Source organism: Plectropomus leopardus, chromosome 20 (assembly GCF_008729295.1).
Source record: "Plectropomus leopardus isolate mb chromosome 20, YSFRI_Pleo_2.0, whole genome shotgun sequence".
In the NCBI taxonomy this organism is placed as follows: Eukaryota; Metazoa; Chordata; class Actinopteri; order Perciformes; family Serranidae; genus Plectropomus; species Plectropomus leopardus.
In genome coordinates, this window is record NC_056482.1 from 18,408,910 (window position 1) to 18,434,724 (window position 25,815).

The window sequence follows — 25,815 nt, forward strand, 5'->3', positions numbered from 1 at the left end:
GTATTGTCCAAAATATAAGCTCAAAGCCCCACACTACAGATAGTCAATAGTAAGTTATAACAACTACTAAGTATTTAGACATTAATTGGTACATTACATGTACCAGCTGTATAAAATGCAAAATGAATAAATATATAATAAGGAAAACACAACCTTTTCACGAGGTGCAATAGTGCCCCATTGTGACTGAATTATCTTGACTTTTTGTTATAAGTTTCAGGCACTGAAATTTTTTAAAAAAATAGCTCGACCAATCGAACGGCTATGTTTAAGCAAGAGGCGGGACTTTACGTAGCTTTGAGAGCGGAAAACACTTAATACGGAAGTGTTTGTTGTCAGGGAAACGTTGTGTCTGTGTGGGGCGCATGTCAAATGAGTGCCGAAGACTTGAACTGTTTACAAGAAGCAGACTTAAGCAAAGTAATAAGCAGGCTTTTGTGGGATAACAGCGTAGTTTGATCTGTCCACACTGTAATTTAATAGTAAGAGAAAACACAGTTAACCATCGGTGCTAGTTTGTTAACAGTTAACTCGCGCTGAAACAAATCGTCGCTGCATTGCTAGTAAAAGAGGCTAAAATGGTTCGTTAGCTAAACGAGCCAAAGCAATGTCAAGCAACAACCTGCCCCCTGTGCGGCATTTGCCACAATGGACCCGGGTTGGGCGCCTCGGGAAGCCCTGCTCTCCACGGCGTTTACTGGCGAACCACCAGGGACAGCCGGTGCCTGTGGCCCCAGCGACGGACAGAGGAGTGTGGAGGTCAGCGGCAGAGGAGTCCTGTCACAGCGACACGGACCCCCGCGTCGCTTCAATGCAGAGGAATATCCAGTTCCTCCAGCAGCAACACAAGGAAACTCTGGAGAAGCTCCATGCAGAGATAGAGTATCTCAGACGGGAGAATAAAGGTAAAGAAACCAGTGTGAGAGCAAAATAACCATAATTTGTTGTAGTATGAACCCACTAAGGGACTGTTCTGTATTTATTAGAGCCTCCACGAAGCTACAAATACTTTTTCCTTCCCTCCACCATGAATTAGTTGTTAGATTTTAAAAACGCACTCTTTGATGTTTAAAAGTCAAACGTTTAAGATCTCCTTGAATTGCATAGGTTTTTCACTCATGTCATGTTTGCTGGTGAGTTTGTGTAAACTGTTTTCTCTTTTTTTGTAAATAAGACAAAGGGATTTTGATGAAATATCACTATTTCAAGCTTCTAATTGTTTTTTTTTTTTTTTTTTTTTTTTACATTTTCAACTCCATTATTTTGCATTACAAAAGCGTTATGAAGTCTGTATTGATAAGGTGAAGCAATTCTTATCAGCTTGTTTTTATTAGGAATCAAATGTCAGTAAAAAAATGCATAGCACGAGATTAAAGTGGGCATGTCTGTAAAAGGGAGACTCATGGGTACACATAGAACCTATTTTTATTCAGATATCTTGAGTTTTATCAAAATACAAACTGAACTTAGAAGGGTTATTTAGTACGCTTCCTGAGAAGCTAGCATGACATGGTTGGTCCACTGGATAGCTTTAAAACTCAGCCTCAGGTACAGCCTATTAAAGACAGGGATGTTGAACAGCGAGTGATGCAATGAATACATTTAAAAAAAGTCATGTACGGACCTAAAAGTTGAAGCTGAAGTCCTGGTGTTAAAGAAGCCTTGTTTTACTCATGTCATGCATGTTGTTTATTTTGTGCAAATGGTTTATTTTGATCATAGATTTAAATGAGGCATGTTGAATAAATGGATTTTGATTAAATATCACTATGACTTAGATTTGGTTGTTTTTGCTGATGGAAATGATTGTCCCATATAATCTGTGCAAGGACCATCAGAAAAATAAATATTCAATGAGAATTTCTGTTTTCTGTTTTGATCAATTATGTAATTTTGGCTTAAAATTGGCAGTAAAACAATAACAACAAAAAACAGCCATTTAAAGTTGTATGCCCCTCCACGAAGCCAAAATTAAAAAGAAAAAAACAAGTCCCTCCCCAGTGCTTAAAAAAATATTTGACATGACTCCCCCTCCTTTCACCACTCCCTCCCCTCTCATAGATAACAAACAGTCCCTAATTTGGGATAATCATAAATGCTATATATTTGTTGACAACTGAATCAGAAACCAGTAAGTTTATGCTGCTTTTTTTAGCTACAAATGCATGGTATAGTCTACCATGATAATATAAGACATAAGTTCAAAACTAGCAACAACATGCTTTACAGAAGTGAAGCAAGGGGAGAAAATAAATCAAAGAGACTGATAAAACAATTTATTATAATTTTATTTCCCAAGAGGAAATTTCCATGTACATCAAGGATCAGCTAATTTATGGACACATGGCCCAGAAGAGTAACCAATTCATTGTAAGAATCCATATCATCCATATCACTCTTCTGTTAACAGAAGGTTGAACTCAGTAACCTGTCGTTGTGTCCTCACTCTGTACGTAATGAACTAAAGTAAATGACAAAGACCTTGCTGCCTCCTCCTGATAAGGTGTGTTGAAAGGAACGACATTCAATCTAGGTACCGTTGTCGCATAGCAACTCCAGGGTTTTGATGGGCTCTCAGTGGGAGGTGGACACAGATCCAGTGTCACTGCATCTCACCACCCACCAGGAGACTCCCCAGTCATCTGTCTTTGTGCCGTCACAGCAGTCAGGCCCCCATGGAAACATGGGCTGTTCGTCGGGACTGTGTTACAAGACTGTGCCTCTTATCTGCCTCCCTACAGTATGTCACACACTAAAATTCTCCTAATATGGTTGTTGCAGAGTTGCAGTATAAGATGATAATGGAGCCTCCCAAGTCAAGCACAAAAGGTAAGATGTCATTTACTGTTTTTGTTTTGCTTGCGGTCTGCTTAATTGCTTGGGATACTTTTAATTAGGGTTGGACAGATGATCAGCCTGGCTGATTATTGGGGACGATATCTGGCATTTTGCCAATTATCTTAATCAGCGTTTTATTCTAATGTTTGCTGATATTGATTAATTAAAAAGTGTAAAGAAAGTGTCAGCATGGGAGGGACTTTTATTTTGTAAAACCCCAGGGAGCTATTTTATATAGTCATTTTTTATTTAAACTTTCACTTGACTTTATAAAAAAGTTACTGGGAACTTGCTGCATATGATGTTGAAAGTCTCAGTTTTGATTAAACATTTGCCAAAGGCATTTAAACAAAGCTTTATGTTGGAGGTTTTTTTATATTCCAAATTTTGAATATTGACAGAAAGATTTTCATTTTTATTGTAAATGCCAATCAGTTCCAAATATGGGTTACTGGTCTCATTGACTACTAATAATCGGAATCAGTATTGGCCCTGAAAAACCAATATCGGTCGACCCCTATTTTTGATAAGTATACTCTATGGATAAAGTCTTTTAACACAGCATATGTCGTTTCATATTGTGATATCAATATACTGTTTAGAGTGTATTGCCCAACCTTAGTTCAAAAGCATTCCCTAAAAAGAAAGGTTATGTTTTATTCTTTAGTATATCATGCTAGCCCAATCAGTAAAACTCAGTCAGCCAAATAACATTTCGGAAAGAGAATTTAACAATTTCTAACGATCTTCATCTTGGGTCCTCTTCCTTCTAGGAATGACACGCAGTCGAAGAGGCATTCGACCACCGACTCAGGGAAGTGAAGCCCGTACAGGACTCTACCTGGAGGAGCCGCTGCAGGACACGCGACCCTCACAGGACCAAGCACTAAGGTGAGTTTCCATCCAGCTTCATCTGGTTCTTACCTGGATATTTGCTTCAATAATGCAATCAGATTTTAAGATTATTTTATTTTACTAATTTTATTTCTCTTTATATAAGCCCATGACAAAACCGATAGTTGCATTCATTGTTGGTTTCACACAGCTGTCAAATAAGCTTGGACATTTGTGAAGAAGTGAAAGACAGGTTCACAAAGTGATGTGGACCGTGTGGTTTAACGCTGACGTTTTAAAAAGTGTCAAATCAAAAGTTGATGGACGCTGTGTGTTTAATTCTTTCAGTTTAGTTTGCAGTCCAGTCTTGTGGCTCCTCTTATTATATTGGTGTGGCCAGTGGTGCAGTGGAGGGTATACAAAGATATGTGGGGTATACCCAGCTCTTCTTCTTGTTGTGTACAGTATATCCATCTCGCAGCCAAAAAGCCATTGGAATATATAGGAGAGTATACACACTTCCTTGTCTGTAACCTACCCATCTACCTTGTAGTACACCCATCTCATCAATAACCACTACACCGCTGGGTATGGGTGTCTTCTTACTTTAACAAAAGGGGCATATGGAAGGGCCCATACCATACCTTTTAGAAAAGATGCTGGGGCGGCCTCTAGCTCACCTGCTAGAGTGTGCGCCCCATGTTCTGAGGCTTTTGCAGTGGCCCGGGTTCGTTTCCAGCCTGTGGCCCTTTACTGTCTGTCTCCCACATTTCCTGTCATTCTACAGCTGTCCTATCAATAAAGGGAAAACTCCCAGAAAAAAAAAACATGCTGTACATTACTAATTGAATGCTTTATCAGGTGTTTCCAGATCACAAAGTTGTACTTGTTTTAAAAAATTCTTATCTAAGGCTTTTAGTGCTTGCTTATGCAAAGACCCGACTGATGTTAAAGTGGTGCAGATAGCCTGCAGCCACCTTCTGAAACAGCCATATTGAGAGATGCAGATATAACCACATTACATTTTTTACCATTCAAATTTCCAGCTACATTTCCTTGTGATGCTTAAAGAAAATGTTAAATTTTATAATCACAATCTGTTTTTGGTTGCAAAGTATACATTATTATTTGTACTACTGTTTAAGCCACACAATTGCTGATTGGATTGAGGGATGGAGCTTGATGGCGAGCATCTGATGGCCGGGCCTTTTCCCATGGGGCCTGGCTGGGCACAGCCCGAAGAGGCAACATGGGACCTCCTTCCCATGGGATTACCATCGATAGGAGGGACCAAAGGGGTCAGGTGCGATATGAGTTGGGTGGCAGCCAAAGGCAGGGACCTTCGCGGTCCGATCCTCGGCTGCAGAAGCTAGCTCTAGGGACGTGGAATGTCACCTCTCTGGTGGGGAAGGAGCCTGAGCTGGTGGCGAGGTTGAGAAGTATCGACTAGATATAGTTGGCCTCACCTTGACACATAGCTTGGGCTCTGGAACCAGCCTTTTCGAGAGGGGTTGGACTCTCTTCCACTCTGGAGTTGCCACTGGTGAGAGGCGCCGGGCAGGGGTGGCAATACTCATTGCCCTGCAACTCAGTGCCTGTATGTTGGAGTTTACCCCGGTGAACGAGAGGGTAGCCTCCCTTTGCCTTCGGGTGGGGGGAAGGATCCTGACTGTTGTTTATGCCTATGGTCCAAACAGCAGCTCAGAGTATCCACCCTTTTTGTAGTCCTTAGAAGGGGTGCTGGAGAGTGCTCCTTCTGGGGATTCCCTCGTTCTGCTGGCGGACTTCAACGCTCACATTGGCAGTGACAGTGAGACCTGGAGGGGCGTGATCGGGAGGAATGGCCTCCCCGATCTGAACCCAAGTGGTGTTTTGTTATTGGACTTCTGTGCTCGCCACATAACAAACACCATGTTCAAGCATAAGGGTGTCCATATGTGAGGGTAAGTTCTAGGGCCTAGGACTGCACCCTAGGCCGCAGTTCAATGATCAACTTTGTAGTCTTGTTGTCGGACTTGCGGCCGCATGTCTTGGAGATTCGGGTGAAGAGATGGGCGGAGATTCCCTGCTTAGGCTGCTGCCCCCGCGACCCGACCCCGGATAAGCGGTAGACGATGGATGGATGGATGGTTGAATGGATGGATGGATGGATGGTGTTGTACAAACAAGGCCAATGAATCAATTTGAGGTTCTACTCGTAACTTGAGGTGTAGCAGCCAGGCATTTACATCCCAGGCTTTAACAGTTTTAATGTTGCTTTTAATTAATATATTCTCAATGAGCAGCATTGGACAGGGAAGCGAAATTTTGGGATCTGCCAGGCAGGAGCGTGAACCAGAGTTGAAGGGGGGCCTCATCACTTCATTACAACCTCTACGAATTCACAGCAATCCCTCCCATCCACCGCGCACTCCCACACTACAGGAGTGTGAGGTCATTATCCGGCAGCTCTACAATGCGAACAGTTTACAGTCTCAGGAAGTAAGTTCCCACAGACAGTCAAAATACATTTGTTTCAATCATTAGCATATGAAAGATACCACATTTATTTATTTATTTCAATAAAGATTTTGTGGAATACTTTAGAATTCTATATCTACATTGTCTCATTTAGATTATACGTGTGAAGGCATTGCTGAGAGATATTGTTCTGAGCAAGAAAATCACCCCAGAAAACTACATTCTGACAAAGGCCTACCTTGTTGATGGTACCAGGTAAAGTGGCAGAGAATAGAATGTTATCGTTTTTATCTTCTCAATTATACAGTAGTATTCCCTGAAACAAATAGCACAGTAATAATAAGGCTTTCTCTTTTTTTGGATCTCTTAGAAAATCTTCAGAAGAAAAGAAATTTCCAAAACTTGGTCTTCAAACATTTCCAGAAAAAACGTATGTCACTCTGTCTCTCTCTCTTTGTCTCTATGTAATAAATTGCTCAAACCACCATTATACTGCATTTACTGCCTTTTGTAACCAACACAGAGGCATTTTAGGATGCTACTCGTGACAAAAAGACATCTTGGCCCCTGTTATTTGAATCTACATGTTTCCTTTCCCAGTTCTGGACCCTCTAAGTCAGGGGTGGTCCTCCCAGCCCTCAAACAGAGCCTCAGCTCCACCATCGCAGAAAGACAGAGGAGGACCCGTGCTGTGCAGAAAGATCGTTTCAAAAGGATGGTGCAGTGACACGATCAGAACTCCCACAACGTCAGCTACATCTGTCTCAGGACTGCAGCTTGCCACTGTTGTTCTGAAAAGCCTCAGTTAGAAAAATGGACTGTACGTATGTATGTCCCATATTTTATTTTATTTTATTTTATTATATCATTTTTTAAAGATGATTAAGGGGTACAAAATGTACTCATGGAGGTCTATAACATGAAAAGATTGAAATAGGTCTTTGGCCTTAAACGTTTTTCATTTTGCACACAAAAAGAAAAGGAAAGACTGTCTCAAATCAAGCTTTGCATTGTTTGGTAAATTTATTTATTAATTACCAAATAATGCATTTTGGGACATTTGAAGTATTAAAGTTCAACATTTCTAACTTAACACTGGCTGCTTGTTTTCAACAAGCTGAGTCAGATTTCAGCTCATTTTAGTTTAGCTTTTTGCTACACTTTGTTGTAATTCTGATGGAAGAACTGTTGTATTATGTGTAACTATATAAAACTAATTACACATATAATACAGCAAAGTATTAAAAACTCAAAACAACCTAAGTTAAGCTTCTATAAATACATGCAATTCGTAACACAAAGAAACTACCAGGCTTATTTTTCAGGCAGTTTTTTCATTGGTTTGTGTTCACGTTGTATGGTGTATCTGGCCAGTGTGATACCAGTCAAGCACTACAGTACAACTGAGCACAACAATACAAAACTATTAAATTGTCTTGATTAATGAGCGCTACCTGTTTTTTTTCTCCCAGACTTGTACTCCCTCCTGTTCTTTTCACAGATAACGTTCAGCTTTGGCCAATAATTTTAACAAACTCACAGCTGTGTGAATGTCAAAATTTAAAAGCACCTGGACAGCTTTCATAACATGAATTGAAACTTTGCTTGTACTTGTGCAACAAAGTAGGGCAGGTAAAGAGCTGCACGCAGACAGGCGGGGCAGACAGCTCCTGGCATGAACCTGGCATAGCAAACTACAACTCTAAATCCTTTACAAAGAAATGTATAATAAAATAATAATATAGCATTCTGATGTGTCAATGTCAGCATACAACTTAATACTCGTGCCCATTTGCCGTCGCTATCTATAACTGGAAACCAGCTGCAATACAGAGATCTGTGACTCAAAGCCAGTGGTGGATAAAGTATGCGAAAGCCATACTAGAGTAAAAGTACAGATATCTTACCAAAAAATGACATTGGTAGAAGTTTATAGTAAAGTATCTGGTATTTATTTAAATAAATGTCAAAACTACTTTTATGATATTAGACGTATTTAAGTAGGCCTACTGGAAGTAAAAGTAAAAGTACATGCTATTTATAAAAAAAGCAAGCTGTCAGAATTTTGAAAATCCTGAAGTTCATTGCTTCATAACATGCGCACCTCTTTAAAAATAGAGCTTACATTACACATGAAGTAAAATTTTCACAACTTTAAGGATTTTAAGCACAAAATCCCATTTGGTCTTCCCTTCCATTCTTTCATTTGCCCATCTGTCCCTTCCTCCCTCCCTGCAATGTCATCGCAGTGACAAAAATCTGTCCACACACACAGACATATAAACACATAGCAAACTCCGAATAGCTTCTATGATAGTCCCTGATACAATAGGTGTCGTCCAGACCATATTATGCCGCAATGACACCAACAGAATCACAAGGTGAAAACAATACCAGCCATCACCAAAATGATGGAGCTGGTAATGACCGAAATTGAAGTTCCTGATTTCACTTCTCGTAAAGCCTCCACGGTAAATCATATCTCAACCTGCCAGCTCTCCTATATTCATCTACACAATGCCCCCTCTAGTCTGGAATTACATCTACACTTTGTCAGCAACATCTTATGCAGTAACTCTGACTTTACCATCAATCTTAACAACAACAGATTAAGGGGATGGCTGACCCAGCACACTTAAAATGACCACTCAGCAACTCAGTTCAAAGCTCAACTTCCACACATTTTACAAATTCACACAATTAAGCCTCCACAAGGTACACCCAGAGCTTTACTCTGTAGTTTTGCCAACCTTTCTATTGATGTTTTTCAACTCTTTTGCCTTGTACAATTTAGTGCTTTCGGTAATGCCAAATTTATAGAATTTAATTATGTTTTTAAAAGAAAAAAAAGTTTAAAACTTATTTCATCAAAAAACTCATTCTAACATTAACATTGTTGTATTTTGGTAGCAACATTTATATTGCTTTTATGGCCAAAACACCTCAACCTTTAACACTGAGGTATAATATTGCAACCAATAGAATTGGTAATGTGTGCAGATTCATTCTGCATTGCAGTTCCTAAGCAGCCATATATTTCCTTTTGGTGATTTGAAGCTATCACAATTGAGCATATAAACCAGCCCATAAGGCACATTCTTAATACAGTAGTGATAGCCAGGGGGTAATGGTTAGAAAAGCCATCCTGTGCCTGAGGATCGCTGATTTTGCTCCTAGATGTTTCTGTAAAATCAGAGGAGGGCGCAGAAATTGGCATAAGTACCCTGGTTTATATTTGTGCTCAGGCAGATGTGCTCCAAGCTACAGTTGTGCTCTGTCTGTCAATTTGTGTGACATTTTGCCTCTCTGCAACAGTCTACAATGAGAAAAAAAAAAGTTTAAAATGTTTCTTTTAAAAATGAGAAACTTTAATTTTCTCCTGCATGCACCCACTAGATGGTGGTGTTTCTGAAGAAATTTTTCTTGAGCATCAGTTCAACAAAGCCTACAAATGTCTGATAGCAGGTTAGAGGCAGGTGTGTCATAACTTAACTTCATTTCCAAAAGCTCACAGAAATTGTCTACCTTTTATTGAATTCATAGTTGACATGGAATGTGTGTTTGGGATCATTAAAAATAATAAAAAAATGCAGTTATTTTTGTATGACCTCCAAAAACTCAATCTTAATAAATGGCTGTCATGGCCGAAATCAGAGACTGTAGCTAAAACAACTAATAGTATGGTTGAACTAAAAGTGTTTTGTGAAATTGCACAAAAATTAACAATACATGTCCCTAAATATCAACATTTTACTTATATTCTGAGGAGGAAGAAACCCTGTTTGTTTTTGTCTTTCCAATTTGTTGCATCACTGCGTCTTTGTGGAAATGTGGGAATTGGCAGGCATTAGCCATTAAGACTCAGTGGGTGCGAATCTATTAACATTCAGACAGCGCTGCAGTGATGGGAGCTGCTCTGTGCCAGCTGCAGCCTCATGAGGCATGGTCACTGAAACTTCAATAACCAGAGGAACAGAGCTACGTCTTTATATATTTTACTTTCATCAGTGAGCAGAAGTCGACCCGCCACATTGGGCAGCTTGTCATGCTTGGTCACTGTTTTCTAACACGCTCTTTGGTTTGTATCACTCTTTATTAAGGCTCCTTTTGTGACACTGCCCCCTGCATTTAAATTCATTCTCTTCCTTTCAGCATATTGTGTTGTGGGTTGGGTTGGTTGGGGAGCTCCAAATCGATGTGTCACAGTTCTGTGCCAGATAATACTTATTATGAGATTGCACGGAGGGGAAGTTCAACAACAACAGGAAATTAAAAAAGGGAAATGTGAAACTTTTTACTGGTGGCATGAAATAGCTGTTGACTGAGCAAATATACTGTACCTCAAACATTTTATCTCCTCATGAAGCCACAGTAAGCGACAGATACAATATAATATGAAATACAAATACAGTAGATTCACATTAGGACATTTACTTACTTTTATAGTACAGCCTGTGTCCTTAGGGAACCCATCTGAGACGATTGAATTGTCAGATATGATAGGGTGTTTAACTGTTATCAGTTATAAATATATAAATCTTCTGTCACTCAGCTATCATCATACAGTTATAATAGTGAAATTAAACTGTTTATTCTGCCAAGTATACACACTTGAGGACAGGGACCCCAGTGGTCTTGGCTGTATGACATCTCAAATGGTCTTTATTTTGAGATATCTAGCAGACAAAACCTAAGTACAATTACCTGCATTTAAGTAGAATTTTGGCACACTTACAATTAATTCAATTTTATGTTACTTTATACACCTTCTGGACCCTGGATTTCAATGCAAATATTGTACTTTTTAATCCACTAGCTGTTAGTTAATACTACTTAATTTGCAGATCAGAATTTAGGTTACATCAAAGAAGTATGATAATGAGAAAAAGATGCCCAAAGTTTGTCCATAAGAGTGTATCATTTGTGGGGAAAACACTTAATTTCCTTCTTCTGCCTTTTCTACGTTGATTTTGGTGGAAATATCTTTAATTTAATCAAAAAAGCCCCCTGGTCAAGCCACAGACAAGATATAGATGATGTAGCCTGCAACACAATTTGAAATTTACCCATATTTAATGTTGAGATGACTTGTATCTTGTTATTGTTAGTTATGCAATAAGTAAATACAATGAACTGCTTTTACAAAACTGCACTTAAACATTGTCTAAAATAAAGATCAGAGCATAGCAGGATGAAACAATATAGGGTCGGACTGTTGTTATAAATAGGCCTGTTATGTGTTTTGTCTCCCACTGCTGCTTGATTGCACCGCGATGATGACATCACTGCTTAATCGTTTGCCATACAAAATGTTCTGTGTCATGGAAACATGATTGACACTTTGTTCTGGGGGGGGGCAGTCCGTGTCCTCGTCACCCGCCCACCCCCTTTCCTCCTCCCACCTCCCCCTCCAGGCGTCAGTGACGTGCAGATAGAAAGCGGGACCTGCCCTCCCGTCGCCATTTTTCGGTCTCGAACTCGCACTTCTGCCTGGGTGAGGGGGGGGACGAGCAGAAATAAGGGAAAGTATTAAATTAAAGAATCGTATCGCCAGGATCCCTCGTGAGCGGTGAGGAATGCACGCGTGAGCTCCAGCAGAACGTCCGAGCACTTGAGATGCACGCGCAGGAGACGAGCCGCTGCTGTGAAATCATTTTTTGTGTGAAGACGTGTTGCGGGCCGCCATTTTTTTGCTGTGCTGCCTCAAAAGTCTGCTCCGACTCGAGAAAGGGGATTCAAAAACGCATTTCCATGACGTGTGCCTTACCGTAAGATCACGAAGATACAAAGTAATCATTTAATTTCCGACCCGCGGCTACTGGCGGCCTTTTTTATGCCGACATGAGGATTTATCAGATTAAAAACTGAGGCCACCTTTTCCGTTCTCGAAACTGACACTGACTGGAGGAGATAAATTATTTGAAGAGAAGCCCTGGTGTGTTCTCGGAAGGCGGAACGAAAAAGGGAAGCTTCATTGATCATTTGTTGCTTCGCTCCCCGTCGATGTTTGTCTGTCGTAAGTTTTTTTTCTATTCAATCACTCGGCCATTGACTGCTGAACACAGGAACCACATTATGTTCCAAAGTTGCATCAAGCCAGTCGCAGCCTGTCTCTGAAAACGTCAGGTTGTTTTTGTTGTGTTGTTTTTTAATCAGAGGACTGTGGAGTCTGCAGCGTTTGTGCAGAAATCAGTCAGAAAAACCTCACAGGGGCGACGAATGCCCTGCCCTGCATCTTCTAAATCCTCCAATCTGCCGTGATTGGCCAATCCCAACCACGCATACACGTTTTAACTTATTCTGTAGGCTTTTTGTAGTCGTTTCTTCTTATTTGTAGGCTAGTATTAACTTATTTTTGAACAGAAATGTCAACTGCTCGGTTTGATTCATCTGATCGGTCCGCCTGGTATTTTGGACCCGTGTCACGACAAGAGGCACAGAATAGGTTACAAGGACAGAGACATGGCATGTTTCTTGTTCGAGACTCGTCGACCTGCCCGGGCGACTACGTGCTGTCAGTGTCAGAAAACTCCAAAGTGTCTCACTATATCATCAACTCTTTGCCCAGCAAGAGGTTCAAGATAGGCGACCAAGAGTTTGATCACCTGCCTGCCCTCCTGGAGTTCTACAAAATCCACTACCTGGACACGACCACGCTGATAGAGCCAGCCCCCAGGTAGGAAAGCCACACAATACCCCTCCACTCACCACCATCAATATGCACTCCATCATGACATACCATAACACCCAGGCCTCACAGACATGCATTACCACCAAACACTGTGTCTGTGTCTAAGTAGGTTGTGTATTTTTATCAACCCACTTTCTGTCAGGCCTCAGTATGCTGCTGACAGCCATGAGGCATTGACTTTGCCAAATTTGAATCTGGTGGGAATACTAGCACAACCACCACACCCCCAGCTTACTGTTTTTAGTCAGACTGTGTGGTGTCCAGCACACGAGGCTGGAAAAATAAACAATCAGTAGCCAAGATGCTGGTTAAATTTGTGGTTTGCATGCTTATGTACTCTATTAGCAATGTTTGTGTACATATAACTATATTTCTAACCACCAGGGTTGCATGCATATATGGGTTAAATTGAAAATGTATTAATCATTACTTGAAAAAATATAACCAAAAAACAACTACAACATAAAAACTCTGTGTCTGTGCGCTATTCCCACCTTGAACAGGCCGTGTAGAAGGCACGAAAGATTCAAATTGGTGAATCTGGGATTGGCTTGTACTGTCACTTGTGAGCATGTTTATATGCAGTAACTCACAATCCTGCGTAGTATACCTTTAAGCCTTTTTGCCAACTACTTGTAAACACAAAATTATTAGTAAAAAATGAATGTGCCATTGTTTTTTGGAGAGGCATCACTCTTTCAAAAATGTAACGTGCCCTTTCACATAACATCAGCTGTTATTGAACGTCCACTTGACAGTGACCTTCTGTTTATCGTAATATGTCTTTTCCTTTTGCCTCATTGTAATCTCTTAAGGTACCCAAGCACAGTGAGCGCTCCCATCCAGCCCATGGGTGGCCCCGATGAGAACTTGGAGTATGTGCGGACTCTATATGACTTCACTGGCAGCGATGCAGAGGACCTTCCCTTCAAAAAGGGGGAGATCCTTATCATCCTGGAGAAGCCAGAGGAGCAGTGGTGGAGCGCCAAGAGTAAAGAGGGACGTGTTGGGATGATCCCTGTGCCCTATGTGGAGAAATTGGTACGACCCTCACCTCATCCCGGCCAGCCTTCCCATGGATCTCGCAACTCCAACAGCTACGGCATCCCCGAGCCCTCCCACGCCCTCGTCCACGCCTACGCTCAGCCCCAGACACCATCGCCGCTGCCTCCTGGCACACCTGGAGCAGTTATCACCCCTCTACCGTCCACGCAGAACGGTCCTGTCATGGCGAAGGCCATCCAGAAACGAGTGCCGTGCGCCTATGACAAAACAGCTCTCGCTTTGGAGGTATTGTAAAGTGGGATTTAAGATGTCCAAAAATATATTTAGTCTCTTGTCCTTCCTCCCTGCTCATTGGCTTTTTCAAATTTTGCTTTGTTAGAGATTAAGTGTTGTAGTCAACAATGCTTATAGTTGTACAAAACATTACCAAGCACAAAAATCCATGACATATTCAGGATACAGGTCATGTGGGAGATCCTGATTATTGTTTGTCACACAACCAGCAAAATAATTTTTTTCTTTTAAGAGTAACTTTGTTTTCTAATTCAGCATCATGCAGAAAATCTCCATGTTTAGGTGTTACTCAGAGTCTCTTAATGCCATGCTGCCCTCTCTATTTAAAAGTTTCTCACCTGCTTTATCTCTGACCTCTTGTCAGTGGCCGTGGTCAGATATTTTCTATTTTGAACCTGTAATCCACACAACAGTGGTGTTACAGGTAGGTCTGGGTGATAAAACAATAACGACATCAATCACAAAATAATTTTTCCTTGATTGAAATATGAGATGCTGTCGATAGAATGTCGATAGAATGCATTCTATCCATGTTTTGTCAGACAACAGGAACAGCCAATGATAATAAGATTAGCGCACCAGCAAACCAAATGCAGTGAACAACTTTGGCTCTCCAATACAGCTGAGTGTTTGACAGCCGAGTTGTATGTACAGCCACGGGCACATTAGCTTTTCGTGTACTGGGAATGTTGGCAAGCTGTTGGCAGCCATGGAAGAAGTAGGCTTACTCAAAAGGTTTTCTTTTTCCTGAGTAAAATGATTAATAGCACAGAGGTTACACAAGAGTTCAACAGCACAATGTGCTTGAATTTTCTAGACGTTTGTTTAAAATGGAGCTTTTATTTCTTACGTAATGCTGGAAAGTTTAATAAATAATAATGAATCATATGTTTATTACACTTTAACGCACCATGGTCAAATGAAACTATGAGGGCAAAAAACAAACCTAAAAAAAAAAAGTTAAATATCTAATAGAAAATTGATATTTAAACCAAAATGAACCGTATGATATCTTCATATCTCACTTAGGAGTAAAAGGGAACCTTTAAGCTTGACAGAAATAGTGACTTGATGTATGTCGTGATATATATCAATATTGACTGATAATAAATTAAAATTATCATGATTAGACTTTTTTCCATATCACCCAGCCCTAGTTTCAGGGTCTTTGACTCCACCACTGCAGCAAGGTGAGAAGGCTAACCACAGGAGGTCAGAAAAAACAAGCTTTTCAGGTTAAAGATCAAGTTAATTTTCAAAGCTGCATTGCCACATTGAATCATCTTTCTCAACATTTCTATCACACGGCTAAATATGTGCCCAACTATTTAATTTGACAAAAGACACTGGTCCAGCTAAGCCTTGCCTACACAACATATATCATCATATTTACTTGGATATTGTTTTTTGTTCAAGTTAAGACCCTGTAGAATTTTGCAGTGCTTAAATATTTCATATTAGTAATGACAGATGACAATAGTTAAGAGTTTGACAGAAGATGAAAGCTTGACTGGAAGATTCCCAGGTCTAGTATATAAACATTGTCACATTAACCAATCACAAGAGATAATGGGACAGCCTTATTAAAAGTAGACTATGCAGGATTATTTCTAAAAAAAAAAAAACAATACATAGACTAATACAATGGTAATTCCTCTCAAGTCATCATTTAGGACTCGCTAGGTGGTGGTGGGAAGGTTTTTTTTCTGCAGAGAATCCACCCTCTGCCTTTATTTTCTTATCTTCCAATTATTTTTTGTGTTCAGGAAGTGTATGCGCTTGTACCCCCACAGTGCTCAGGTGAGGTTGTTACTTCATAAAAAGGTAGCGACCAGGTGCCAGACCTTAAGCAGAGGGCATCCAAGAAACACGGTGCCAAAAAAAACAATAACAAAAAAACTGCAAATATAGCAAGGCCAAACGCCAAACAAGATTATATTTGGCTTTTACTTTCACTTTTGCTGGCAAGGGTGTTTACAAACGGAAACACACAACCCTGCATAGTACACCTTTTGATATATTATTTTTGCTTTGTCACTAATTATTTTTTGAGCCGTCTCAAATTTGGACAGTGCCCAAACCACACGTCAACAATTCATTATGCTGTTTTAAAAGAGGACAAAGTGTAGAAATTGTCAATTTCACACCTGAAGTGGCGTATTTCTAGCACTGCACCATTTCTTGGAAAGACTACTTGAATTAAGCGGAGTCCGTCAGTAATAGGAGGAGGGGAAAACACTGCTGCCTACACAGTTACCACAGCCTCTTGTCAGTTCTATATGTATGAAAGTGCCCTAAAATGACTTGTGGCTCTTTTGCAGTACACCAACATTTACTGCTATACTCTTACTGCGTGGCCTCACTGAAAGATTCATAACCAGATAGTAGCTGCTCTAGTCGCTACCTGCAGGTGATTTCTTGTTTGTGTGCATTGAGTCTGGTCAACTTCAAGTTGTTGCTCTGGCACTGGCATTATGCTGCATGCTGATTCAGTGGTGGTGGGATAATAGTTGTGTTAATGGTTTTCGCTGAATGTGAATTTATGTCTGCCATATTTGTTTTTTGGTGTCAGATAGCTGTTGGAGATCTATTGTCTTTAAGTAACCTTGCTGTTTTCTTGAAATCATAAACTAAATGAATAATACACTTTGGCAGCTATGAATTGAAGGTGGGTGGGGGCTGTGGTGACACTGATCACAGTATTGTGCACCAGTTTGCACTGATGAGGGTGACAAGAGCATTTCTACTAGTTTTCTGAGTCACAGTGGCCTAAGCTTCCCGCTAGCCAGCTTAGGTGCTAACAGGCAGCAGCTCTGTCAGCAGCACTGTTACATTTCGCAGCTCGATTACGTTTCTCAGCAGTGCACTCCAGCTAGTACAAATCCAATGTAACCGTGGTAACATGTCGAAGCATGTAATGTAATGCATAATGTGCACTTCATGTATATACCGGGGCTTCAAAATGCTGCACTCAAGACAGCAGTCTGAGCTGTAGTGAGGCCCCCAGGGGAGAGATGAAAATGAAAGGTATCATGGCCCATCTCTGTAGCTATCCACTGACATTAGAGTGTGTCAGTGGATGTAGGAAGTAAACTAGGCCGCTTCAGCTGGGTGCAATGATACATGCTGTCCCTGTAACTCTTGTACAGAAATACGGGTGTAAATTTGGTACATGAGTAAACCTGGTGAATGGTGTTCATGCCAAAGGTTAGACAGCTCCCTTTGACAACATAAATCCCAATTTCTCTGCTCTTCCCCTTTTTTACAATCAACAATTTGTATCAACAATCACATCAGGCGAGGCCAAATACCTCATTCAGACAGACACTGTGACATGAGTTGAATGGGTCAACAAGACATGTCAGCTGGCCTGGGTCTGCGCCCGTCTCGTCTTTTGTCCACAGCTGTACTGAGCAGAGATGGAAACTCCCATTAAACTAAATGTTCATTTAACCAACTCCTCAAAGAGACAGAGAGAGGGCAATAGAGAAAAAGGGAGTGTGCACAAATGGGCGAGCATGTGAAAACTGAAACTGAAACATGACTTTATTTGGCATTTATGCAATTCTATGTTATCATATGGTGAAGTGTGTGTGTGGAGCTACAGATGCAGAACTGAGACTGTTAAGGGACAGCTTGAGATTAACTAATAACTGCAGTTTCATACTGTATGAATGGCTCAAACACATACTCAGGGGACTTGTGACAAAGATGTCACCTTGTAAAACAGAAATACAAGTCTATACAAGCCCTTTTCTTTTTCAGTGTGCCCTTGATTCACAAAGAATATCACAAATACTGTTTCATATTTACATAAATCGAAATTGATCAATGTGGATGGTTGTTCCAGTGCTATTAGTTGAATATCACGGTATAACGGTAAACCAATGTATTTAGAAATCCCGAAGGTATGTTTTCCAATACCTCCTGTCTTATATACTGGCACTCATCTTTCTATTTAACTCAGTGTATGTAGTGCACAGCCTGCACCTCCAGAGCTCAGGCTCTGGTCTCTACTGGTAGAACAGGCAACTGAGCTGAAAGACACCGCAAAACCTAGTGGTGAAGGGGGAAGTTACAGCACTGTAACCAGCCGGTGGCCAGCAGGCAGCGAGAGACTGTGGGGAATAACGTCATGTTTTTGTTTTGTTTTTTTTACATCTATCTCTGTGAATTAAGGATTTGTTTTGACCAAACCGGAGCTGGTGATTGTTGGAACAGTGGACTTACTAACTAGATTACCAACAAGAATAAACAAGATGGTTTGGGTGAATTTTAGCACCCTGTACATGTTATTTCATATACTCTATACCCCGGTAAAATTTCAGAAAGGTATGAAGGTAGGAAAATTAGAAAATGTATCTGAACATAATTTGCTAATCCTGGGTATGAAGAGGGGTGGCTCAAATTTTTGTTACTGCAACAGTTTCAGACTGATAATACTTCACCCTCAGTCTCTTATGCTGGTGTGTTTTGCTTCTCAGTCCAATCAACCCACAAACTGTCAGGGTTCTGGCCGGGGTGAGTTTGGACCTAACAGTTCAAGTGTCACTTTGTTTTCATTGGGCACAAGTAAAAAGTTGCTGAAATTGTGTTTCCATACACATTCCCCATGTGAAGGCTGCAGCACTGGTTTTTTTGGCAACCACATTCTAGTAATCAAGAGCAACGCTAGCTGTATTTGCTAGTAATACTCATTGTGCAGCACTAAGATGAGCAGAATGTAAAGTAATCAATTAATTTAGAGAAATTGATGGTGCAAAAGCTTAACTTATATTAAATTATTAGATTTTTTTAAACTAGCTTCAATTAAGAAATAAGGATGCTCTTGTCATTGTAAGTCCTGTGTGCATATTGTCCCCAGAAAGGAATTATATAATAGAGAATTGCACAGCAGGGGCAATACTTGTCTAAAAAGTGTTTTGCACCAAAAGTGCATACCTTATTTCATCCCATTATGTCTCTTCTATCTGTCTTTTGATCAAATTAGATCATGGCTTAGAGCAAAAACGCTTCCGTTTCGTACTGTGGTTATTTTGGGGCCCCTGGGGTTCAAGAAGCACAAGCTATGAGTCATTATTTATTCACTTCAGAGACGGGCAGCCTCCAACAAATGAGCCAGGATATGTCCTGGTTTTATTTAGACATACAGTTTTGTTTATTTTTGTTGCATAGTACTGTCTACCTCTTCATTACTGAGTTGTAAATAGTTGGATAGAAGCTGTCTTTCCACCTTTAAATTTTATATTGAATGTAAGTGATGGCAATCTAATTTCACTACATTGTGCTTTGTTCAAACAGGCAGATTAAGACTTTTTATGACTAAGCAGCATTCTTTGTCATTGTGGGATGGCATTAAGGATTATTGTCACAGATAATGCCAAGGACTAGATGTCCTTGAAGCATTATTCTGAAGTTAAAGCTACAAATACTGTGCCCTCACATTCACGTTTCAATCATGATTTTGATGATGGAGACTTTTCCCTTCTAATCCTGATAAAGAACATATGGCTTTAACAGATTGGGGTCACACTCGGTGTCACAAACCCATCTGAGCGACAGCTCTGTGCCTCACTGTCGTCTGCTTAAACCACATTGTAGTGAGAGTGTGTGGAGCTCTGACAAACCGCTTTTATTTTAAAACGGGACTCTGTTGTATGGATGCTGTTTAAGAGGAGACATGCACACAGTTAGTGTAGTTTGGAGCAGGTTTTAAAATAAGCAGTAGCCATGTGTCAAAATGTGTTTTGTGTTTCCTTGGGCTTTTAACAGCTATAAAATAGGGAAGTGCAGCAGTTAAACACCGGCTTAAAGTTTAAATGAACCTTTTGACATTTGCCATTTTGTCTTCAGTTGCACTGTGTAAGATTAAGTGTACTAAGATGCATTATGTAACTACTGATTATGTCCTAGCGATGGAGAAGTGCAGCATGTACAGAAGAAATGCGTTTATCTTTAAGTAGAAATTGTGATATATGCCTGATTGCTATGATGCTGAATTAACTTTTCTTGATATTGTGTTCTCATTTACCCAAAAATGTTTAAGTGTCCTGTGTTGTCAGGATGTATTTGTGAGTGTTACAGAGCATAAACCTCGATAGCCTGGGCTGGTTGAGGTATGTGAGCACCATGGTCACCTAAACAAAAAGTATATGCACTCATTAGGGCTGGGCAATATATTGATATCACGATGAGATTAGATATTGTCTTAAATTTTGGATATGGTAATATCGTGAGTGTAGTCTTTTCCTGGTTTTAAAGGCTGCATTACATTAATGAATAATGAAACAGTCAAACAGTGACATAATTGTATTTTTCATTTGATCACACTACATTTAAAAAAAATTCTATTTTGGATATCATGCATGTAATTTTCATGGTTCTCATTGTCATGGAAAGCCTGGAAAAGTCAAAGAATTTTAAAATCGTATTATAACTTTTTAGAAAAGTCTTGGCATTTTGTTGTGCTTACTGAAATAGTTACAGTAACCTTCTGTAGATAACCTTCTACATAATAATAGCAGCAAATGTATCGTCTTTCCTTGCATCGTAACGTGACTCTAAGATGCGCTTATGTGACATTTTGTTAACCATCTAGATATGTTTATTTTCTCCTTGTGTTCCAAGCTAGCTGAAATTATGTCTGAGTTTGAATCTGATGTTTGAAAATGCCAGGGAAGTGGGGCAAGAGGGGAAAAAATAATAATTATTGGTCATGGAAAAGTTATAGAAATGTCTGGAAATTTTGTCCATAAAAATGATTGGGAACCTTGACTTTTAACACTCCCTCAGATTTACTGTAAACAAGTCCACTTCTCTTTTTCCCCACAGGTTGGAGACATCGTAAAGGTCACACGGATGAACATCAATGGTCAGTGGGAGGGAGAGGTGAATGGGCGGAGGGGTCTCTTCCCATTCACCCACGTCAGAATCATAGACCCCCAGAATCCAGATGAGAGTGACTGACCCAAGAGTTCAACTGGACCTTCTCGCCAGTATTGACCTGTACCTGAATCTGCTGGCTGTATCCACCTTTATTCCGCCAGTGTCACCACGGTTATGTGCTTGCCTGCTTGGGGGCTGTACCATGATTGGGACCCCTCTGATATTGCCAACCGTTGCAAAGCTTTCTGACTGTTTACAGCTTTGGACACCGGATCCAAACTAAAAACCTGACCCCATTTCTCCCACTCCCCTCTCCTATGACATGGTTCCAGGCTGGGCAATGTTTTTGCATTAGTGTCCTTTTCATTTCCAGATCACTGGGCATCAGTGTGAGTGTGTGTGCGTATGTATAAGTGCATGTGCGTGTGTGTTCACAATAGATATTTGCCACATTACATCACAACATTTTTTTAAAAATTTGATTTCTCTGGATATTTGTTGTTTGAAGTCTTGGGGACTTTAGAAAGTGTTGGTGTGTGTTTGTTTTGTTGATGTGAGGATATTTGTACGAAGTAGGGAACGGCAATATCCCTGCAGACTTGGGAGAGCACTGAGGTGATGAGGAGCTAACCAGCCAGTCAAATGTTATTTCTCCAAACAATCAAGTCACTGTTGTACCTTAGCCATCTCACAAGCACACATGTACACACACGAATCAGCCGGGTGTTATTCAGGCTGGCAGGTTTTTGATGTGTATTTGATGTGTGACTGGAGTGAAGGGGAAATGGGTTTGTGGAGAATAACATTGTAGATCCCATGATCCCATCCACTCTTCAACCTGGCACAAGTCTGGCTGACAAGACTTATTTATCTTTTGTTAAAAAGACATGACACGGCCATATGTGATTTAATCTTTTTCTTATTTGTGCCACATGATCAACAATAGTTTTTTTTTTTTGGTTTGTTTTGTTGTTTTTTTTATATATTTGTGACTTGGAGAAGATGTACGGTAGAGGGGTAACTTCGCATGTCCACTTGGTACCTCTCTTTACAGTCTTTCACATTATTTTCAACTAAAAGGACATTGCTTAGAAATTAGCAGGTTTTTAGTGCCAACAGCACTCAAGCACTAGAAAATATATTTCAAGTTTCTGCATAGGAGTGCCAAGCTTCGAACAGGTTTTCAAAAGTCAAGTAGCAATGGCAGTAACCCTGGCCAGCACTTCCCACAAACATCTGATTTAAAGGCTAGCTAAAAACACATTGTTTCAGTGTGGGCACGAGGACGGAAGGCTTTCCGCTGAGGTGAGAGACTTAACTTTCAGTGGCATAGGTCAGGGAAGGAGGAAATGCCTAAGCAAGCCAATGAGAATCCCAACGATGCCTTTTTCAGAGAGTAAGATAAATGCATCGTTTGGCGCATGTAATCCCCTCTCTAACTTTCTTTTTAATGCAATGTTACTCCTGTCAGTTTAGGACTTCAACCAGCTTTTTTCCTTAATTATTTTGTCTGTGCCCAATTTTTTTGTCTCTCTTTATGCAAACGGACTCTTGTCAGAGTAGTGGAAAGCCTCTTTGTTCATACTGTGCTGCAACCATTTCTGTTTGACCAGTCGGAGCTGTGGGTTAAACAGTTGTGCAAACAGGGCCGACCCCTAGATTTCTGCTGTAAAAATGAACCATTTCAATGCTCAGCCATTCTCTCAGATTAATATTGTGCAGCTTTTGGTTGTATCCCTTTTTTTGTCAGTTTATAGTCAGCTATTAAATCAAGCATTTTTGTTTAAAAATGAGTGATGTTAAACAAAAAGTACCTACGGTGACAATTACAAAAGGGAAAAATGCCTGCTGGTTGCCTCTGTGCATGACCTCTTGGCCGGTTAGACGTTTCGACCCGGCCAAATGCTGCTTAATGTCATTTATTTCCTTATTAAATAAAAGGTTTCTCTTATTTTAATCCCCCCCTGGTGTGTGTGAGCAAACCAGTGTGGGTTTTCCTCATCAAACTTAATGAAATCTACTAATTAAGCAATACACCCTGATTATTTCCTTTCTTGAGGTGAACTTGCTTTTCTCATGCTTCTGAGTTTTGTAATGGCATTAACAGTATTACTGTGCTTCTCATATTCTAGGAAAGCCCTTCTTTTACTTCAGAATTGAAAATCGTGCCTTTTATTTTCTTATACCATTTACATGTGTTAATATTTACCATGGTTAACACCTGTGCTGGTATTGACCCTTTATGTACAGAACAAGTAAATAAAATTTACGTCTACTTCTTTAAGGTGCCCTGCCCTGTATCTCTGTCCTCTTGCATGTTGTTTTTTAACAGATGGTTGGAGGTGTTTGCAGCAGGCTGGCATCACAGGTTGTGTATCTAGAGCACAGGACAGTTGCTCTTGCTCTAATTTTTGACAGTTCCAGTTTTGATTCAGGCTGCGCCCAGGAGAAAGGAAGCAATTAATGAATTTTAATGAAGTGCTATTAAAAGAAAGTCAGCTGACCTAGACATGGGGATGGAAAACTTTTCAAGGGCAATGTTTCATATGGGCATGTTCTGTGACTGTTTATTCAGCATTTTTCAAACCAGGTACAAATAAGTATATGCCAACAAGTCCTTAAAATATTAATATGATATTTATTTATCTATGCAATATTTGATGCTTATCTGTTGATATTGTACTTTTAAGTTTTGGCTGAAGACAGTCCCCTTACAATTACTTTGACCACCAGAAAAGAAGAAGAGAGAAGACTGTGATAGGTGGTGCTTGCGGTGTTGCAGTTGTCAAAGAGGTTATGGAAAAACTACTGGCCAGATTTTCAGGAAACTTGGTGAGTAGATGTAGTATGGGCTAAGAAAGAAACCACGGGGGCAGCTACACAAAATTACTTAATTTTTTTAAAGATACTAGACTGACATTTTTTTTTACATAAAATATTATGACATTTTTAGAAAAAGTATACTATAACATTATGATATACTTCATATGGCATTTTATGACAAATGTGCTTTTTTATGTCATTTTAGACAACATACTATACTATGGTATGACTATAGTATGACCTTTTTTATGCAATTTCTGAAGACATACTATACTATACTGTTTTTTTATATAATTTTGGATGACATACTATACTATGGCGTTTTAATGCTATTTTGGACGACATACTTTACTATGATGATTTTACCATTTTGGATGGTATACTTTGACATTTTATGTTACTTTGGATAACATACAATAATATGAGGTTTTCTGCTATGTTGGACAACATGCTATATTTTGGCATTTTTGGCCCTTTTTTTTCCACATGCTATGTTGTTTTCAGTCATTTTTTCCGACATGCTCTACTATGATGTTTGAGAGCTTTTTTTTCGATATAAGATACTATGACTTGTCTCGACAAGCTGTAATATGTTTTTTCTGACATGCTATATTATGATGTTTGCGGCCTTTTTTTCGACATGCTATACTATGACCTGTCTCTAAAAGCTATAATATGCTGTTTTCAGCCATTTTTTCCTGAATTTTCATATACTGAATACTTAATTTTCCCTGCCAAGAACTTAGTCGAGTTTTCAACATTGAATTTTCTGTTCCAAAACATGACCCTTATGCCAGCCGAGCAGACATATATCAGCCGATATTTTATATTATTTATGCCATAATATATAATTTGACAGTAGTCATATAGTGTAGACACTGATTGTGATATTGCAGAACAAATAAGGCATGTAAAGTTGAGTGATATATCGTTTTGGCTGATAAATCAGGCAAAGTTGTCCTGAAACAGGTAAAACCATTATCGGCAGTGACGTCTGTCAAGTTTTTGACAGACGTCACTGCCAATGCTGGATTTTCCCTTTCAACACCATTTGACCCTTATATCATCAAAGAAGACAAATATATCAGCCAATATTTTATATTATTTATGCCATAATATATAATTTGGCTGCAGATTTATATAGTTTAGACACAGATTGTGATATTGCAGAACAAGTAAGGCACGTTAAGTTGAGTGATTTATTGTTTTGGCTGATAAATCAGGTGAAGTGGTCCCGAAACAGGTAAAACCAGTATCGGCAGATGCGTCTGTCGAAATCAAGGAATATCGGCCTGACTCATATATCAGTCGAGTTTGTCAACAGACATCACAGCCGTCACTGAATTTTCAGTTTCAACACCATATGACCCTCATATCAGCCAATATTTTGTTTTATTTATGTCATAAAATATTATTTGGCCGTAGATTCATACAGTTTAGACACTGTGTAATAATTATGAAAAAACATACTTTGTCCATTAAAGAATACTGACATGTTTTAATATTCAAGTGTATGGTATTTGTTTGGACAGCAGTCTTTGATGCTTTGCTCGATAAAGTTGAATCTCACAACTATAAGAACTAATGATCTTATAGACCTCTAACCAACTGAGCTAAACCTTTAGACATTCAACTGTATTTCATGGTTAGGTCTACAACTGATGTACACCACCAGATTCTCAGAAGAATGAAAAGCAGGACACCCAGGGATGGTAGAAAAAGGTTAAAACTGCCCGAGGCAGGCTTTATTCTTAGAATTCATTCATTCCTTTTTAGGAGGGTTACATATACCATCTAACACAAGGTCTAAGCAAGATAAGGCAAAAGCAAAAAAAGTCTCAAAAAGCACACACTGTGATCTGTTGTTTCTCTTTATCTGGAGGACCGTCGCATCATCACTCTCTCCACTCTCCGTCTCTCCTCATTGGCTGGCTTTTGGGGTAGCATGTTTGAGTAGAAACTTCCTGCTCCTGCTTGAAATGTGT

The 25,815-nt window shown here is 39.8% G+C and overlaps 2 protein-coding genes across 3 annotated transcripts; both read left to right on the plus strand.

Moving 5' to 3' along the window:
- The first annotated feature begins 376 nt into the window (after positions 1-376).
- si:ch211-222n4.2 (uncharacterized protein LOC101885505 homolog) lies at positions 377-7,915 on the plus strand. 2 transcript variants are annotated; one of them, XM_042509635.1, is made up of 7 exons: positions 377-905; positions 2,782-2,829; positions 3,612-3,729; positions 5,958-6,153; positions 6,287-6,387; positions 6,503-6,562; positions 6,733-7,915. In XM_042509635.1, the coding sequence occupies exons 1-7, from the start codon at positions 608-610 to the stop codon at positions 6,857-6,859; spliced, it is 948 nt and encodes a 315-aa protein (XP_042365569.1). In that variant the 5' UTR covers positions 377-607; the 3' UTR covers positions 6,860-7,915. The 2 variants fall into 2 exon arrangements, with proteins under 2 accessions (XP_042365569.1, XP_042365570.1); XM_042509636.1 differs by having other exon boundaries at positions 6,060-6,153.
- A 3,678-nt stretch (positions 7,916-11,593) lies between these two features.
- crkl (v-crk avian sarcoma virus CT10 oncogene homolog-like) lies at positions 11,594-23,291 on the plus strand. Its single transcript, XM_042509336.1, has 3 exons — positions 11,594-12,808; positions 13,639-14,113; positions 20,954-23,291. The coding sequence occupies exons 1-3, from the start codon at positions 12,498-12,500 to the stop codon at positions 21,086-21,088; spliced, it is 921 nt and encodes a 306-aa protein (XP_042365270.1). The 5' UTR covers positions 11,594-12,497; the 3' UTR covers positions 21,089-23,291.
- The last annotated feature ends 2,524 nt before the right edge of the window (positions 23,292-25,815 follow it).